Source organism: Myotis lucifugus, unplaced genomic scaffold (assembly GCF_000147115.1).
Source record: "Myotis lucifugus unplaced genomic scaffold, Myoluc2.0 scaffold_11, whole genome shotgun sequence".
NCBI lineage: Eukaryota > Metazoa > Chordata > Mammalia > Chiroptera > Vespertilionidae > Myotis > Myotis lucifugus.
The window spans coordinates 4004491-4023234 of record NW_005871059.1 but is presented as its reverse complement, the minus strand read 5'-3'; the positions used below and the strand labels follow the sequence as shown (position 1 = coordinate 4023234).

The 18744-nt window shown below is 45.6% G+C and overlaps 1 protein-coding gene across 17 annotated transcripts in view; it reads left to right on the top strand.

Moving 5' to 3' along the window:
- SASH1 (SAM and SH3 domain containing 1) overlaps positions 1-18744 on the top strand; it is a 290860-nt gene that overhangs the window by 255360 nt on the left and 16756 nt on the right. For 15 of the 17 annotated variants that reach the window (XM_023750149.1, XM_023750155.1, XM_023750156.1 and 12 more), the window contains 7 exons: positions 626-758; positions 4992-5338; positions 10781-10855; positions 12695-12838; positions 16234-16369; positions 17159-17328; positions 18065-18274. In XM_023750149.1, coding sequence (XP_023605917.1) covers positions 626-758; positions 4992-5338; positions 10781-10855; positions 12695-12838; positions 16234-16369; positions 17159-17328; positions 18065-18274 — 1215 coding nt within the window. Of the gene's footprint in view, positions 1-115; positions 481-625; positions 759-4991; positions 5339-10780; positions 10856-12694; positions 12839-16233; positions 16370-17158; positions 17329-18064; positions 18275-18744 lie in introns of those variants that run through there. The other 2 variants (XM_023750162.1, XM_023750151.1) reach the window with 2 other exon arrangements.

Genomic DNA, 18744 nt, shown 5'->3' with positions numbered 1-18744 from the left:
TGGCTGAAAAGGTCAGCTTTTTCCCTTGTCCCTCGCGGAGGAATGCAGGGGCTGTCCTCACGCTGGCCTGGGGAGCTCTTGGAAGGAGCTGGGAGAGGCCGGAGGGATGGCTGAGAGGTGGCAGGAGGTCCTCACGGGTGACAGAGCAGGCGGCTTTTCGCATCTCTTCCCTTTTCCTGCCCTGCTGGTTTTGATTTTCGGGGAGGACTGGAACCAGTCAATAGAATTTTGGTTTGGAGAAGTAGTTGGTGACCACGTTTAAACAGCAAGTCCTGATGGGCCAGACAGAGGAGAGCCTGGCCCAAACCACAGCAGTGAAACTGGAATTACAGGGCCGGCCTTGGAGAGAGAGTCCTGCGGAGTCCTCCCGACAGGGCACCGGCAAGTACTGGAGACAAAATGCACCACATGCCGGTCAAGGGCAAGGGTGTGTGTCCTGCTGCCTAGGACCTGCTTCTCCACTCCTTAGACCTTAAGATGGTAGGTAGGTGGAGCTTCAGGAACCTGTTGGGCAGATTGGTTGGTGCCCCAGGTTCCGCTGCAGCACTGCCAGAGCGCACGCTGACTGCAAGAGCAGAGCTCCGGAGCAATTATCTGATTAACTTTTCTTTTGTTTCTTTGCCAGTCAAGAGAACAATCGGATGATGAGACCGAGGATTCGGTGAAGTTTAAGAGGTTACACAAGCTGGTCAACTCCACTCGCAGAGTGAGAAAGAAACTAATCAGGGTGGACGAAATGAAAAAGCCCAGCACTGAAGGTAAAAAAGCAAACTCCACGCTGTCTATTCCAGAGTTAATCACGTGGACTTCATTTTTCAGTAGAAAAAGAATAGGATTTCAAGAAGAAAATGGGTTGAGTTCTGGCAGAGAGAGAATTGGGGCTGCACGTTAGCAGGGCAGTGCTCAGCAGGTTACGGGATGAAGGATCTGGTGTCCAGAATTTGGGGTGGGGGTGGGGGCTTAGTATTTTAAATGCTAGTACAAAGATAGGAAATGGCCAGTACGTGACAATGAAATCTCACGGCGTGGCTTAGCTTTAATTTTGAGCTTATACTATTTTATATAGACTTTATTTTATAACTTCCTCTTAGTAGAAGCCTCTGCCCCCAAAAGGACAGTGGCTCTTGCCCAGCGGAGTTAGTCAAAACTTGATGTGCATCCATCTCAAACAAACATCTGGCAATTAAGGCACTTCATATCCTTGGCGTCTCTGAGGGATGATTCGTTCTTCCTGTAAACTGTCTCAAGTCTCAGTTCAAATGGGGCTTTAAGGATCTTCTGTGCTGAGTGGATCACTGAGAGCTATACTGCTGCCTAAGCCACTTGTCCGATGAAGCAATAATGTCAAAGGCGGTATGAGCTTGGATTTATTGGAATGAGTAGTTAACCTTTGAAGTGTAATTATGACAGTTTAAATCACAGCTGATCTGCCTCTCTTTTTGTTAGTAATGTGCATTTGCAGCATCTTATAAAATTCTCCCCAAAAGATAAAAGAATAAGATTTCCTGTTTGGAAAATGATAAGTGAATTGAAACAAACGTTGGAATGTCTTTATTTTTTAAAAGCGTATTGTTGAAATGTCACACCTACATTGTGAGGAATTTCAACTTTTTAACATGTAGATTTAGAAAGTATCATTGTAGAGGTCTTTCTTTTTTTGTACATAAATGAAAACAAGCTGTGGAGGGAACTGAATTGCCCCTTATTTATGTAGATGATGGTTTCCTGTTGTTATTATTGCTATTTTTATTTTAATTTGTTGTAATTATTTATTAGTTTAAATCCCCTAGAGTAATATTGAAGGTAGAGGGGTTACTGTGGGAGAGTGGAGTTAAAAGGGGAAAGAAAAGAGGAGAGGGAAAGAGATCTGCTTTATGGCCAATTTCATAAACTTAGAGTTGTAGCTAATTCCTGGGTTTCTTTTGGTGACTTTTTTGAGTGGTAATTCTTTTTACTTTTGGATGCAATGCTGCTGTTGCATTTGGATGTTTTAATACCTGTCTGCAGTCATGGTTTCCCCTCATTGTGGCAGCTCTTGCTGAAATCACGCATACGTGTTCGTTAGTGTTATTAACTAAAACCCCATGGAGTTGCCATCATTGAATCTGCAGGTGGGGGTGGGGGGGGTGGCATTTAAAAAACTCATGCACACCTGACAAAATTAAATCTCAAACGTCACAACTAGATTGGAGTCAGGCTGCCCAGACTTAATTCTGTGTCTTGGGCAGCCTGACTCTACATCCTGGTCTCCACTCTGCTGCCACGCTGCCCCTCCCCCAGCTCTGGAGGCTTGGGAAAGCCTGCAGAGTTGCAGTCCTTCACCCAGACTCACCCTTGTAACTTGAGTTTCAAGTCCTTATCTGGGGCACGGTGACCCTAGATAATGTTAAACTGTAAGCCAGGTCAGTGCCCTTTGTCGGCCCATTTCTGTGTCTTTCTCCTCGAGCTGATACCCTCCCACCGCCTTCCCTCATTGTTCCAGCTCATCTGTAACCTGATAATGAATCACTCGCTCTTGTACAGTGCTTTTCAGCATATAGAGTACCTCCACATACCTCTTTTTATTTAATTTTATCCTCTCAGTCCCCTGGCGGTAGGTATTACAAAGCTAGATAGGCATGATCACCAGTGAGGAACAGACTCCGAGATGGAAGTAATTGCCCAAGGTCGGAAGATGCTGAGTGGCAGAGCCAGGGCTGGAAACCAGGGCATCAATCTGTGTTCTCTCTCGGCATTAAGTCATCCTATTCTGTCAAAGTCACCTTTCCCTCTGTGTTCTGGTCTCAGCTGAATAAAATAGATAAAGGTCAGTATGTGAAGCATATCACGCCAAGTGATGACGGAGGGAGCACTTTTTTGATTGCCATTCTCTCAGTAGGATGGTTGTACTTTCAAGCCAGAGGAGAATGGGGAAGCGGTGCTCTGAACCCAAGGAACCCAGTCCAGGCTGGATTTCAGGGCCTGGGCACGGCAGACAGAAGAGCCCGCGCCACGTGAGGCCTGCCCTCAGAGCTCGGGCTGATATGGCCACTGTGCAGACCTTTGCCACACTTCCTCCAAACCCTCCACCAGATGCTGACTTCCTGAACCAGGGAGTACAGCTACATATGTTGTGGTTGTGTGTGCCCCAGCTGGTTGTAACTCCAGTGTGACACGGAAGTATTGGATCTCTGATGACAGCCCTAAAGACAGAGCCCAGAAAATGTTCACCCATGACTGAGTGCCAGCTCCTTAAACTACTTAGACAACCCCCCTGATTTCCCAAAGCCCCTGAGGGCTATGGGTAGATAAGGGCCTTTGCATGCCTCCGTGGGCACCTGGACTGCAGGAAAAGCCATGGTCTGTGACTGGACTGCTTTTGGGGGAAGTCTGCTGGTGAGCTGCCTCAGCCACCAAACTGTGCCTCTCTCTTGGCCATGGGGAGCAGACTACATAGAAGAGGTTGCCATTTTACTTGTGGCAGCTCAGGGACCCTTGGTCTCCTTACCTGATTAATCAGATGTCCTGAGGAAGTAGCAAGAAACATTCATGATATTCGCACACTGCTTCTGGTCTAGCAAATTTCCATCAGAACCCTGGGCCCTAATGTTGAACTCTCCGGGAAGATCCGGGAATAACTCATGAGTTGAGTGGATTTGGCCTGCAGATGATGGAGAATTTTTGACTGGGCATAGTTTTGACTCTCTCTTTCCACCACCACCTCCTTGACTTCAAAGTCAGTCTAGGGTTGTGCTTAATAGCAATGGTACTTGTTTCTTTATATTTGGAACTGTAATTCCCATCCATTGGAAGAGTAAGAAACTTTGGAATTTTAAAGGACTGCCACCAATCCACTCATTTCCCCTCCCCTCCCCCCTGAAGTGAGCAGTCCTTTCCCTTTATCTCTGACATGTAACCGCACACTGGCCCCCTCCTTCCAGCTGGTATATTTAGTGCCATCCCTCTGTTCCAGGAAACTTTGTGTTTTTTCCTCTTCACAGTTCAGCTGGTGGAAAGCTGTCCTGCTCAAAAGTTTCCTTATAATTAAAGGGACACAGCCAGTTAGGGTCACTACACCCACAGTTTGACCTACTTATTTTCTCACATCTGTTCACATCGCACACACAGGAAAGAGCTCGGTTTTCCTGCCAGCAAGTCCAGACCTTCCCACTGGGCTCCGGAGGGCTTGGCGCGGTACCTGGCTCAGCGAAGGCTCCAGGAGCCGCCGTGTCCTTGAGATGCAGTGGGACGCGGGTGGGGCTGCTCGCAGGTCCCGGCCCTTCAGGGCCGCTGCTGCTTCTAGCAGTGCCGAGTTGATGGGACAGTCTGGCTGGGGTCACTCGGTTCCCTAACTTCTTGTGTTTGTCCTGTCCACTGGGAACCATTTGTCAGCTGCATTCGCAAAGTACACCCCTATGTGGTGGTGTTTCCACACCTGGACTCCCTTGGCGAGTTAATCATCGAAATGGCACATGTGCCAGTAAAACATCGCCGTCTGCCACATGGCATTCACCGCAATCTGAGTATGAAAAGGCAACCAGACTCAACAGGACAGCCTTTCAGGAGGGAAAGGGTCTCATTCCAGCTTCTGAGGATTGTTGCACATAACCAGCTGGGGAGGCTACTTACTGCAAGTGCTGAGGGATACCGTGGAAATGACTGGCTTAGATTTCCCAAATGGCACTTTTAATAGGTCTGTTAAGGCGTCTGGTCTACAAAGATATTTAAAGAAGGAGAAAAAACACATCCAAAACCTTTTAACACCAAGCTTGTGTGAAGCCCTACGTTGGCACAGTTTGGTTTTCCTTTTTTACATGCTGTTATTTAAGCAGGAGCCTGGTTTATGAAGAGGGTGAGTGAGACAGGGAGGGAATCCCTGTGGTTTCACACCCATGAGCTTACCTTATGCTGGGTGGGGGTGCGTCAAGAAAGGTCTGGGTCGGGGGCGGGGTGGGGGGAACACAAAGGCATGTGTGTGCAGGCCCTGACCGTGTCTGTTGCCCCCTCTGCAGGCGGGGAGGAGCCTGTGTTTGAGAGCCCCCCGGCCCTGGATGAGCGGGCCGCCCTGTACTCTGGCGTGCACAAGAAGCCCTTCTTGTTTGATGGCTCCCCTGAGAAGCCTCCGGAAGATGACTCAGACCCTTTCACCACTTCTCCATCACCCGGCAACCTGGAAGCCTGGGCCACGGGCCGGAAGTTGGTCAAAACCTTCAGCAAAGGCGACAGCCGGGGCCTCATTAAGCCCCCCAAGAAGATGGGGACGTTCTTCTCCTACCCAGACGAAGAAAAGGCCCAGAAGGTCTCCCGCTCCCTGACCGAGGGGGAGATGAGGAAGAGCCTGGGGTCCCTGAGCCACGGGGTAAGTACCGATGGCGTGTGCTTCTGTGACGGCCACCGTCGCAGGCACCACCTGCTAGTGTCCCTGGAGGAGGTTCAGAGCGTCCGGAAGCAAATCCGCCTGAAGAAGACGGATACTAATTACTCCTGTTCCCGAGCTTTTCTCTGCCAGCGTCCCTCCAGAAAAGGAGTGCACAGCACGCCCTGTGACCTGCAGCTGCTGCGGCAGAGACCCAAAGGGGGAGGGAGCTGTGGCGTCCCCGGCAGGAGGGGGCGCGGGCGCCCCGCGGTCAGCGAGTTCAATATCACCTACGTGGTGGAGCGGAGCCTGTACAGCCACCTGAACCTGACCCAGCTAGTGCGCCCTGCCTCAGACAGGACCCTGAGCAAGGCTGAGAAGCAGGACCTGAGGCGGTGCCTGCTGGAGGAGGAGGAGGAGGCAAAGAGGAAGTGGGCCGCCACGGTCGACCGCTGTACTAAGAGGGTTCTCTTGAGAATCCACCAGAAGTCCGTGAGTCTCCCGGAGGGCCCCCAGGATGGCCTTGTCATTTCCGTGAGGTGTAGTCAAGCATTATGGCCTCTCTTCTGTGGAGCTGGGCATCCTCCCCTCTCTTCTGCTCATAACTTCCTAACTCCAGGGCCCGTTCCATCATCATCTCAGATTTCCAGCCCTACTTCCCACGTGTCCTCTTTCCTGATCCAGAGAAGGGCTCCCAGAGTCCCGGGGTGGGGTTTGGCCTCCTTCGAGGGTGGCTGTCTTCGTTCCCAGCCATCACGTCACTTGACCTCAAAGAAGCTGATTCAAAACAGAGGGTATTTTGCCCTTAAAAGAGAGGCTTATTGTTTTAGTTAATTAAAACAATGGCAACTAGCTCATGGAAAGATTGCCATCATCCCAATCACCAATTTGGTGATTTGGAAACGTTGTCAAGTATATTTCTTTTATCAGTAGAAACAAATGGAAAATTCTTAAATCAAAAGGGAAAAGAATTAGAGTTCTTTTTAGTTAAGTCAAGTTGGCGTTCTTAGCTTTTTAATCAAAAGAACAACTATTTTAAAATGTCCTCCACCGCTCCATTCTTATGTACATAGCAAGGAATCAAGTGCTTCTTTTCAAATAATAAAGCATTTTTCAGTTTTATTACTGAATGATTGGACTTTTGTAAAGTTTATTTTCAGGGCATGACTTATTTTGAACTTGAGACTATAGATACCCCCCCCCCCCCCGAAATTCCCACCCAATTTCTAGTTTGCACAGTAGCCCATATACAGTGCACAGACGGAGGAGGAGTTGTGGCTTCCTGGCCCTGCTGTCCCCTTGTCCTGCTTACTTCCCTCGGGACTGCCGGCTATGTCCCCTTTTAAAGGTCTAAAGGAGTGGACTACATGGCAGCTTTTCGGGGGGCTTTCTCCAGGGTTTGTTCACATTCCCAAGGAAGGTGATCTTCCTCAGATGATTACTGTGATTTAAATCCTTCAGTAAACTTCTCCTTGTGTGGTCATGGAGGCTGTTTGGTCAGTGCCATCCCCTTAAGATGACCTTCTCCTAAAAAATCCTTAGATCCTCACCCCTTATATTTTCCAAATATTCCTGTACATGCTGACCTTCTTGCTAAGTCTGATTTTCCATCTTTTCACATTCCTATCAGTCTTGCAAACCTTTTAATACTATTAGTGGCAACTTCTGGTTCTTTCAACATCATGGCAACAATTATCAGTGGTTCTGTTTTGTTGTAAAATAACATAATTCCTTTTCTCACTCACTCAGTTCTGACCCACAGGTATTTTGTAAAACACTTGTGGCTAACCAATCTTGGTATGATTTACTTTCTACCTCTGGAAGTGTTCTGCCCAGTGTATGGGCCTCTCTGCCGTTGCACAGGACCTTGATGGACAGAGTCACCTCTTCTCTGTTAGTGGATGACTCAGCTCTGTGAGTTTAAATCATGTAATAGAATTTTTTCACATTGAGCACTTTGATCTGTTCATTGCCCCTCATATTGTTTATTGCCAGGTTAATGATCGAACTTTATCAGTTTTCCTGTCCAGAAGTTATATTTCTAAGATTAGTGCTAATTAACACTGTGGGACAGTGATTGAGTCTTCATTGACTTTGGGTGTGGACATGGGAGCAGTTTTTCCCCCTGTAAAGGTGGCACTATGTAATCTCTATTCCAAGTGTCAGCCTGAGGCTGGGTTTTTTAAGGTACTATGAACTTGAGGCAGTAGTGGACAGTATTAATACTTGTGGAAGTATATGTTCTACACTAAATTAGAAATTTGCACATGCCTTTTATTGTAAGTATAGTTGTACAATCAGGAAAACAAAATTTTTCTAACTATCAGAGACTATGGGGGCAAATAATGTTAAACATCAAAAAGAGGTGTTTGTTTTGTTTTTTCCTTTTTTTAAAGACAGACAATTTCTTTGCTTTACTTAAAAAGTTCTTTCTATTCTTTTTGGCATATATCTGCTTCATTTTATCCAAAAGTGCAGTTTTCTTTAATCTTCAACCTTGATCTTTTTTATCTTTCAAAAACAATACCATATTTGCTTGATGAAACCTCAAGGAAATGATAATGCTTTGTATTCACTGAAAATGGTCACTTGTCTTGCTTTTTATTTGGTCATTCAATTTTTGTTTGGTGAAACAGACATGCATGACATTTTGGAATTTTGTCCATTTTAAAAATTCAACCCTACCTCCCCCCAAAAACATGTTCTCAACTGCATGACCATTCCATTGCCCAGCTCTCCCCATCCACGAGCATCTATCTAAAGTCTTACAGTTACCTGGACATGAGAAGTATGCCCTTGACAAACCTCATTTAGGCTACATCTGTGGAGACCACCAAAGCCGGAGATTTCACTGTTCTCGCTAAAGCTCTTTTCTCTGTTGAAGGGGTGGTGATGCTTTGAGATCTACTTGCTGTTACCGAGAGAGTAGAGATGAGTTCAAGCAGCGTTCGTTGTTCCAGCTTTTGTGCTTCCACAATGATACAGAGGAATCTTTCCCAGATATCGGCATATCACAGGGAGAGGGTTAGTTGGTGCTTCAAAAAGCCAGTTCACTCTTGGAGCTTTTTATTTTAGGAATAAATGCATACAGCAGGCATGCGAGGATATAAACGAGCTTCTGATTTATTGCAGCTATATCTCCACATAAGTGCTTTGTCAGTTAGTTCCCATGCATCAGAAATAGCGTGCTGGGCTCCAGCGTTGCCGTTGAAGCTGGAATGCAAAGCAGGGAAGTGGCGAGCCATAAACCGAGCAGGCATCTGGGTGCCATGCTGTGTCTGAGAGCCCTGACTCACAGGAAACGAGCCACAATCAAATGATTGTCTTGACAAAAATGAGAAAATCTATTGGGCATTATAAACTAGAAAGGGAAGTTAATATTAAAAATTAGCCTGGAGAGGTGTTCCTAACACCACTCTCCAGATGAGGGGATTTGGTGTTTTTGCATAAAAAGGTTTCTGTTTTTATAGAATAGATAGAGGCCTAGTTAAGTTGGTTATAAGGGAAGTCAGATTGTCCATTGATACTTAATATAAAATAAAAATAATGTTCAGTGGATGTCATGTCTGTGGTAGGTCCTTTAAAACAGCAACAACAGCTGTGGTGAAGGAGAACGGTTGTGACATCCCGAATGTTGGTGACCCCGAGATGCCTCCCATGACACCTGCATCTCCTGGCCTGCCTCCTGCCACACCTGCTGTCTCTCTTTTTGACCCGTTCCTGGGATGCTCTGGTTTTACAGTTGAAGCTCCCAGAATGTACGGCACAGAACTAAGCTCTAGTCCTTCATTTGCATGTTTAGAATGTTGCCTGAGCCTACGCTTCAATATAACAATTGTTGGGACAAGGCACAGTTCTCAGTGTAGTCCTAGAGAGAAGTAATGCCAGAAACCTTAGAGACCCCTGCTTTGTTGTCAGATAGTGTGCTAGAGGTCTTCAAATATATGCGGCAGGTAGTATTTCACAGATGAAGAAACCAGAGCTCAGAGAGTTGAAGTATTTTACCGATGGTCACACAGCAAATAAGTGGCAGAACCAGGATTTGGATCCACATCCGTGTGATTCCAAAAACCTAAGCATTTTCCTTCTGGATGTTTCTTTATCATTTCACTTAATATATGTCTAAAGTACATTTATTTTATGTATTTATTTTTTAGATATATTTTTATTGATTTCAGAGAGGAAGGGGGGGAGAGAGAGAAATATCAGTGATGAGAGAGAATCATTGATCGGCTGCCTCCTGCATGCCCCCTACTGGAGATTAAGCCTGCAACCTGGGCATGTGCCCTTGACCAGGTTCGAACCCGGGACCCTTCAGTCCACAGGCTGATGCTCTATCCACTGAGCCAAACCAGCGAGGGCTAGTACATTTATTTTAAATAAGCAGTGTCTATAATATACATTGTGCTGTGCGTTCATTTCTTCTATTTAATATCTATTAACTAGAGTTCACTGAGAAACAGATTGTACAAATTATGGAGCCCAAATCCGCTATTGAACTTTTATTACCAGTTGCTTAAAAAACAAGAAAATCAGTTGTAAGAAGAATTAGTGAGCTTTAAGTTTCTCTTTTCTCTTACAGATTTTTTTTTTGATGGGGGGGCGGGGGCATGGAAATGGTCCTTGAGTAGCTTTTGCTAGAAAAACAAAAGGAAAATTCAAACCAAGTTTTGGAAATATAAAAATCACTGAAATATATGCAGTTCCATAAAGTTTGAAACCAACCAAAAGAACGTTAAAATTTTTATTCTTCATAACATTGCTGTCTAATTCCCCATTAAATTAGAGAGCCATCAAAGACAGTCACTGAATCAACTTTTTTCTTCCTCGGCAAATGTGGCATCTTTCTACACTCAGAAAAAAAGGAGTCATAATTGATGAAGTTGGTCAGTTAGATGGGAAAGCTACTAGCATCTTTGGCTAGGTCAGGAAAGCAATGAGTGAGTAACCCTCTTGGCCTGATTGGACTACTGTAAACATAACCTGGTTTCCCCCTTCTTAGCGATTTAAAACTAAACAAAAGAGTCTGTTAGGAAAGCCTGCTGTCAGGGGCAGAGCCACAGGGTTTTGGACCTGAGTTTCCAAGACCCCTCTGAGCACATGGATTCCCTCATTGTCACTACTGTATGCGGCTGATGTTAAGGGGGCTGGGCGGGGAAGGCTGTTGCTAAGAGACAGGGAAACATGGATGGTTTTTGGTTATGAGTTTTTTAACCAGCGGGTTTTTGCATGTGTAGGGGATTCTGGACCTCTGGTGTAGGCACAGTTCCAGTGGCAAGTTTCCTTGTAACATGAATCATGTATTTTTTTCCTCATCATTTCTCGTCCTACTTCCATCCTGTAACGTATTTGTGATTCGGTGACGTCCTGCTAGTGGGGAAGGCGTTGGGTTGGTGCACTGCTGGCCGGCTGCAGCCTAACTGTCCTGCCCTCCCCTTTCCGCAGAGAACCTGCAGTTTTGGAGGATTTGACTTGACCAATCGCTCTCTGCACATCGGCAGTAATAACTCTTACCCGATGGTGAGTACGCATCAGCGGGAACGCAAAAGGTTCGGACCCAAGCGACGTGGTTGACCGAGTTTCACGTCTAGTCTCTGAGAATTGATGCTGGGTAATCTTTTCCTTGGTGATCCTAAATCCTTTGAAAAGAAGCCCTATTTCACCCATGCTTAAAAAATATTTTAATTGGATTTATTGGGGTGACATTGCCTAATACAAGTATATAGGTATCAGGTGTACAATTCTCTAATACATCATCTGTATATTGTATTATGTGTTCACCTCCTCAAATCAAGTCTTCCATCACCAATTATCCCCCCTTTACCCTCTTCTACCTCTCCCACCCCCGTTTCCCTCTGGTAATCACCATACTGTTTTCCATGTCTATGAGGTTTTTTTCTTCTTCTTTGCTTAATCCCTTCACCTTTTTCACCTACTTAATTCCTTCACCTACTCGCTCCCCATTCCCCTTCCCTTAGAGACACTTCTCTTTTCCACGGGAACAAACCACGACCTCCTCCGGCCTCCATCCCTCTCTGTAGTAGCACCATTCCTTCAGTGCCTGTGTTTCCAGTTTCCTCCAAGTCACAAATCCAGATGCATCTGGCCTCTTGGTCTCACGCTAGCTTTTGCTCACGCCGGCTGTAAGTGCACATGGCTGCTACACACAGACAGGGCCAAAGGATGGAGCCTGTGATTAGCGTTCAAGAGCATTTGCCAACATTTCTAAAAACCAGTTTTATCAGAGGCCAAGTTCATAGCCCCATATTAAGCCTAGGTCTTTCTGATCTGGGTGTCCTGGAATGAACCCTGTCTCCTTGGGGCCAAAGCAAACCAGTCTTCCATGGCCTGAGCTTACTGGCTCCTCCGACCGGCTTCTTCTGGATCCCAGTGTGGGGACGGGTCGCCACTGTGCTGTCCACGTTCTCCCCGTGTTTCCTTGGGAAGGCCCCGGGGGCGCAGGTGAGCTCTGCATACAGTTTTGTTTTCCCCTCGTGCATTTTGTCAGGAAACTGCTTTATGTTGTCAAATGTCCCCTAAAAACACCCATCTGTGATTTTGGAAGTATTTGAGAATTTCCTGGAAGAATAAAACTATTTTATTTGGACATCAAATTTTATGGATTTGTAAACTAAAAATGTTACATAGTCAGTCTTCTAAAAAAATGGGAGAAAGTGTGTTTTCTCTGACTTTCCAGGGAAAGCTGTTTTCTGTTTCAGTGAGAAGACAAGAGGTGTCCACTGTGTAATTGTTTGAGAAAAGGAAATTCACGCACGTAGGAGCCGGCCACACCGAGGGCCACCCTGAGGCCACCTGATCAGGTGTTGACTTGTGATGACTGAGGTGTCCCATTTTGTTCTCACCGCTGTCCTAGGTGCTCAGTAATACTGGCTTTCTCTTCTCCCCCACTGCTGGGATTGTGCGAACCTTGGTTCATCTCAGTCACTCTATTGATGAAATGCAGTTCCCTTGAGTATTTCACTTGGGGTGGGGGGAGTATACTAGGGGAGGAAATGTCCTTAAATAAAATAAAATGTGTTTCACATCCCACTTTAAACAAACAAAAGCCCTTAGTGAACCGCTTTTAATTTTTAATCAAAAAGATAAATAGCTTACACCTGAAACTAATAAAAAACAATATTGAACGTCAACTGTAATTGAAAAATAAAACAAGTTGAAAAAACAAACAAAAAAAGTTAAAAAATGATTAATAGCCTAGCACTCGGTTAACAGGAAACATTTCAAAATCCTAGGGGATGCCAGGATTTTTCTGAGACATAGAACATTAATGGTTTCGATAATAAAACCTGTTTGGGGGCTTTGTTTCCTGTGATTAATGGTACTTACTCTGTTTTGCAGGGTAAAGAAGGAGATTTTGTGTACAAGGAAGTCATCAAATCACCTACCGCCTCCCGCATCTCTCTTGGAAAAAAGGTCAAATCCGTGAAAGAGACAATGAGGAAGAGAATGTCCAAAAAATACAGCAACTCTGTCCCTGAGCAGGTATGCAGGTGCCAAGCGAAAAGTCCCCCTGGTTCCTCCTGACACAAGGAAAGCCGAGGATGTCAGCCTGAGGTTTTAAACGGTGCTAAATACAGACATTCAGTGGCATTAACCCGGCTCAGGACCATGCTCAGTTTATGTAGACGAGCGTTTGGTACAACAAACGGATTAAGCATTTAGGGTCATCCCAGCACCATGCTAGGTGCTGGGAATACCAAGTGCAGGCCTTACTTTCTACGTACAGATGGGCGGAGAGGCAGACATGTAAAAAATGTGTTCTTTAGTGCAGTAAGGGCACAAATTTAAAACCAAAAGATTTTATTTTCTAAAATAAATCCCTTGCTACAAAATGGATGTCCCTAGAATCAAACCTTAAAAAAAGACACTCAAGTTTTCTTAGGCAGCAGACCTTTCCGGTGTAGCATGAGTTGTAGAAGCACACAGCAAGTCTGAGAAGGAAACTCGGAAAACGCTTCCTGGCAGTGGGCTTCGGTAGTAATCATGTTTCCACAGGGATGTTTTCACTCACTGGCTCCCTCTGCAGCTTTTAAGATAACTCAGAACTGATCCCCTCCAATTCTGTAATCCCATCACTAGAAAGACAGTTTCTATCTTGTGTGGGTGGAGGGAATAAAGACGGGTGGAGAGCTGGGCCTTCAGGTAATTCTGACCCTTAGATTTTCAGAGCCCTCACCTCTGGCACCTCTATAGCATTTGTTCTTGTAGTCCGTTGAAGATTTTTAGTGTCTGCCGATTTTCTACTTGAAATATGTAGGTAATGCTGATTTATTTACCAAATAGAAAACAGGGAAAGCAGACATGTGGGCTCAGCTGCTGCCCTCTGGTGGGCAGAGTAAGCTAAAATCCAAGCAGCTCCTTGTTTGAATAACTGAACACCAGCTAGGCAGCCCAGCCACCTAGTGATTCACGCAAGGCCTGCCCAAGGGCTTCAGTTGACTGTAGTGGTTCTCACAGGGGTGGGGTGATTTTGCTCCCCCACCAACCCTAGGGCATTTAGACAATCACAACTGGGATGGGGTGGGGTGGGTGCTACTGACATCCACTGGATAGAGGCCAGGGAGGCATCTTAGGATGCGCAGGATAGCACCCCCACTAATGTACAGTACAGCACCCCACATCATTCATCCACAATGCTGACAGCGCTCAGGTTGAGAAACCCTGACTTCTCAGACCTGCAGGGGAAGTCGCTGCCTCCATTGTGTGTTCCCTACGGTTGTTTTCTATATTCTTTGCATTTCTTGGCCCTTGTATTTCTCACCAGAAATGAAGTGCACCTCGCTCTCCTGGGAAGCAGATGCCATGCCAGGGAAGTAGCACCTCTAGTTTGCAGCAGCACCTCTAGTTTGCAGCACTCTAAGAGCTCGTGTAAACTTCACATTCATAGGGGTTTTCTGCTTGAGCACAGAACTTTAATGTCATTTGAACATTTTTTTCTATAATTTTACTAATATACACCCACCTTGTAGTCTTAGTTCTCTGTTTTTTGTTGTTGTTTTGTTTTTAAACAGCCATTTCACATAAGTAAAAAAAAAAAGAGAGAAGAAATAAGTGGTTATTGTAATGCTTTTTGGGGAGAGAAGATAATGTTGCAAGGTTTGATATACCACCCAATCTGGTTAGGACTTTTGTCTGCTATATGCGCATTACCTGGAATACTACCTGTTCTTATAGGGAATCCATAAGTATGTGATGAGTAAATTAATACTATTTTAAAGTATTTAAGAATATACAATATTAGAGAGGTATATTTAACATCGCCATTGTTTAAAAAACCCCAAAACCACATGTACTTTTAGCAGAAGCGTTAAAAAAAAGAATGTAATTGGATGTCTTATTTTATGATTTAGGAATGAAAATACATTCAGGCCCTGGCTGGTGTGGCTCAGTTGATTGAGCATCATCCTGTGCACCAAAAGGTCACCAGTTCAATTCCCTGTCAGGGCACACGCCTCGTTTCCAGCTCAATCCCGGGTGGGGGGCCTGCAGGGGGCAGTCAGTCCCTCTCTCTCTCTCTCTCTCTCCTTCCCCCCCCTTTCCTCTTTTTCCCAAATCAGTACAAACATTTAACAAATATATTTAGGAATTCATACTTTTTAGCTTCAGTAACTCCCAAATAATGGCACCTCTGTTTATAGTTTTTGAGGCCATCTGCTCCCTTTCCTTAAATGTAAAGCACAATGTGTCTTGGATCAGAAGCTGCCATGGCAGTTTGTTGACCTTAAATGTTTGCAGGACCCACAGAATCCTGTTAAAGCTCTTCTGATGATTCGGCAGCATGCAAATAACAGGTTTCGTTTAGATGGTTTGGTGCTCACATGGCTGTGTGATATGCCAGAGAGGTTTCTGTTGTGTCAAGTAAACCATTCTCACTGCAAACTTTATAGGAGAGACATTGTCACACCAGGAATCGAATGAGCATGCTACACTCATATGTGCAAAGGAGCGGCTCCCAGGCTGTGACAGAGCCATCCCAGAAGTGATCTGAAAGGGTCGTCGCAGGTTTTCACTAACAACACAAAAGAGGAGTGATAGGTACTAAAACCTGGGGACAACTGATAATAACTAAACCTATAGAAATTTCATCATAGACTGAAAAATGGTATTTAAAAAATATTTTTTTTATTGATTTCAGAGAGGGAGAGGGAGAGATAGAAACATCAATGATGTGAGGGAATCATTGATTGGCTGCTTCCTGCACATCCCCTACTAGGGATCGAGCTTGCAATCCAGACATGTGCCCTGACTGGGAATCAAACCATGACCTCCTGGTTCATAGGTTGATGCTCAACCACTGAACCACACCGGCTGGGCCAAAAAATTGTATTTTTTCTGTATGTCTGGGTCCTCAGTTGGTATTTCCTTAGCCAATTTCATTAATTTGTGTAACTAGAAGCATATGAATCTGGCCTTTTTTTAAAAAAAACCAACAAGGAATTTGCATATATTTACTGTAAATGTTTCCCTTCAAATAGATGATTTATTCCCTGGGAGTGATCCCAGATACTACATTGCTAATGGATTCTGCTTGATCTACATTTGAAATCCGGCTTCTTTACTGGATTGTTGAGTATGCTGAATCTCTACACCTTTAACAAAGGATTTTATCTAGAAGGTAGATAGGTGTTTCTCAGAGATTTCAAGAATTTCTATTGAGCAGGAAAAACAATTTTTAAGTGCTTAATTAATTGATACACAGGCCAGACTTTTAAATGGAGCAAGGATATAGATTAAAAAGGAGGAGAATACTGGCTATGGCATCAAATATGGGTATAAAAATGGATTTGATTGTCTTAGTTGAGGGCTAAATTGCTTTGAATTACAAAATAACAGTTGTCCTCTCTGATGAAACGTAATTGTGTTGAAATCCATTGCAGGACACGGGCCTCGATGGAATGCCTGGCTCTCCTCCATCCTCCCAGCCTGACAGTGAACACATGGACAAGCCCAAGCTCAAAGCCGGAGGTTCTGTAGAGAGTCTGCGGAGTTCTCTGAGTGGACAGAGCTCGATGAGTACGTCTGCTTTGTAATTGTAGATGATTTCCTTTGGAATCAAAATCAGACTTACTGGGTGTCAGGTTCAAGCAATTTAAAGATAAAGAAGCCCGCGTTCCTACCCTTAGGGTGCTGTTAGAGAGAGAGACCTGCCAAATATCTGGACCTAGAATTGTATTTGTTTAGTCGATGTACAGCAGTGGCACAAGAGAGGGGATGATGAATTTCGATCAGAGAAGATGGGGAAAGCATCTCAGAGGAAAGATCTGGAGAGTGAAGGAGGATAAGTCAAGTCCCCAAGGTCATGAAGATGTATTCATCAACAAAGTAAGAGATGGGGCAGGGAGGAGGATTATAAATGTCACTGACAATAAATGTTGGTCAACCACTCTGACGGTGGTGTCGTCAGAATGGTGTGAGGAAAGGGAGCATATTTAAATCCACCACTTTAAAAGCACTTGGCCTTGGGCAAGTTATTTGACATTTCTGAGTTTGTTTCCTCATCCATAAGATGGGGTAAAAATGTTAGGTCCTGAATGCTCCGGGCTTGTGATGTCACCTGCATTCCCAGATCATAAAGATAACTTGCTGGAGTCCTGCCTGTGCAGTTAGGGGCTTGATTAGGGGTAGCATTGAGAAAACTCAGATCCTCCCTGGCCTCATCACTGGGTCCTGCTCTGTTCCTGACATGGTTTTGGCTCATGATTTTGCCCTTCGTGTCTTAACCTGCAGCTTCTTCAGTGTCTTTCAGCTTTGCTCTGCGGGGCAACTGTATTTATCCTTCTTCTCCCTGTGTTTCCTATACAGGTGGTCAGACAGTGAGTACCACCGATTCCTCCACCAGCAACAGGGAAAGTGTCAAGTCGGAAGACGGTGATGATGAGGAGCCCCCCTACCGGGGCCCCTTCTGTGGGCGCGCCAGGGTGCACACTGACTTCACACCCAGTCCCTATGACACAGACTCACTCAAGCTCAAGGTGTGTCTCTGGCTTTAGACCTGGGGTCTTTGTTCTTTAAGAGGAGCTCAGTTCTTGTGTAGAATGCTTGGCTGCTGTGGTGCATACTGGCCAATGTCTTAGCTACCTTAACAAGCTGCTCTCCTCTGTAGTGAAAAACAAAACAGAACCAGCCAGCATTTGGGACAGAGGCGGGGCTTGTGTTAATCCTCTGTCCTCACCACCTCATCCTCCTGGTCCAGACCCCCGACCTAAGCTTCCCTGTAGAATTCCTGTTGCCCTCCAGGATCCAGTTTCTGTGCTCTCTCGCTAAAGAGACCTTCCTGCCTGCTCTGTATGGTCAGTGGTGTTGAATGGGACAGATGGAGTTCCACAGTGTAGGAGGCAGTCACAGAGCAGGGATTGCCACTGGCATTTTGGGGGAAATTCTTTCTCTAAGCAGTAGGAGCTCTGGATGGTGGCTAGGCAGTCAGAGAGCCAGGTACCTCCGACCTAGCCATGAGCACTGGGAGACAGACACTTCAGCCTGTGCTGCGGGAGGGCGGGGGAACGAGACCTCCAGCCCATGTGGATTCCAGCGCGGTCAGGAGTGTTCCGTCTGGCCCTCTCCCAAGCTCCCATTCATAAGGTGACTTGTGGGACCCTGATTCTGGCCTTCGTAGTGTTTCCACATGTGGGTGATGAATACATCTCATCGATTCATGATTCATGCTTTGAAATGTGCCTAATGGAAAGATCTTTGTTTCCCGGGTCCCAGAAAGGAGACATCATCGATATAATCAGCAAACCACCCATGGGCACCTGGATGGGCCTGTTGAACAACAAGGTGGGAACCTTCAAGTTCATCTACGTGGACGTGCTGAACGAGGAAGAGGAGAAGCCCAAGCGCCCCACCAGGAGGAAGAGAAAAGGAAGACCACCCCAGCCCAAGTCCGTGGAGGATCTCCTCGACCGGATTAACCTGAAAGTCAGTCCCGTCCTGTTCTGGTCACATGTTGCCTCTCCTTCTAAACTAAGCAAGCGAGGACACTTTCAGGGGAGGGAGGGAGTGTCCTCCATAAGGGTGGCCTATTACTGTGATGAGTAGCCATTGTTCTACAGAAACGGTTGTCTGTATGCTAATGCTGCCCTTGACCTCGGGTCAAAATTTGCTATTAGTCCCCCAAGAGCAGTTTTTAAAATGCTCTGGGCTTGAAGCTACTTCTACCAGAAAGGGCAGTGAGCACAAGCCTTAGGTCTCTGCTCACTTGGCTCCACAGAGGCCCTGAGTCAGTGGTTCTCAACCTTCTGGCCCTTTAAATACAGTTCCTCATGTTGTGACCCAACCATAAAAGTATTTTCGTTGCTACTTCATAACTGTAATGTTGCTACTGTTATGAATCGTAATGTAAATATCTGATATGCAGGATGGTCTTAGGCGACCCCTGTGAAAGGGTC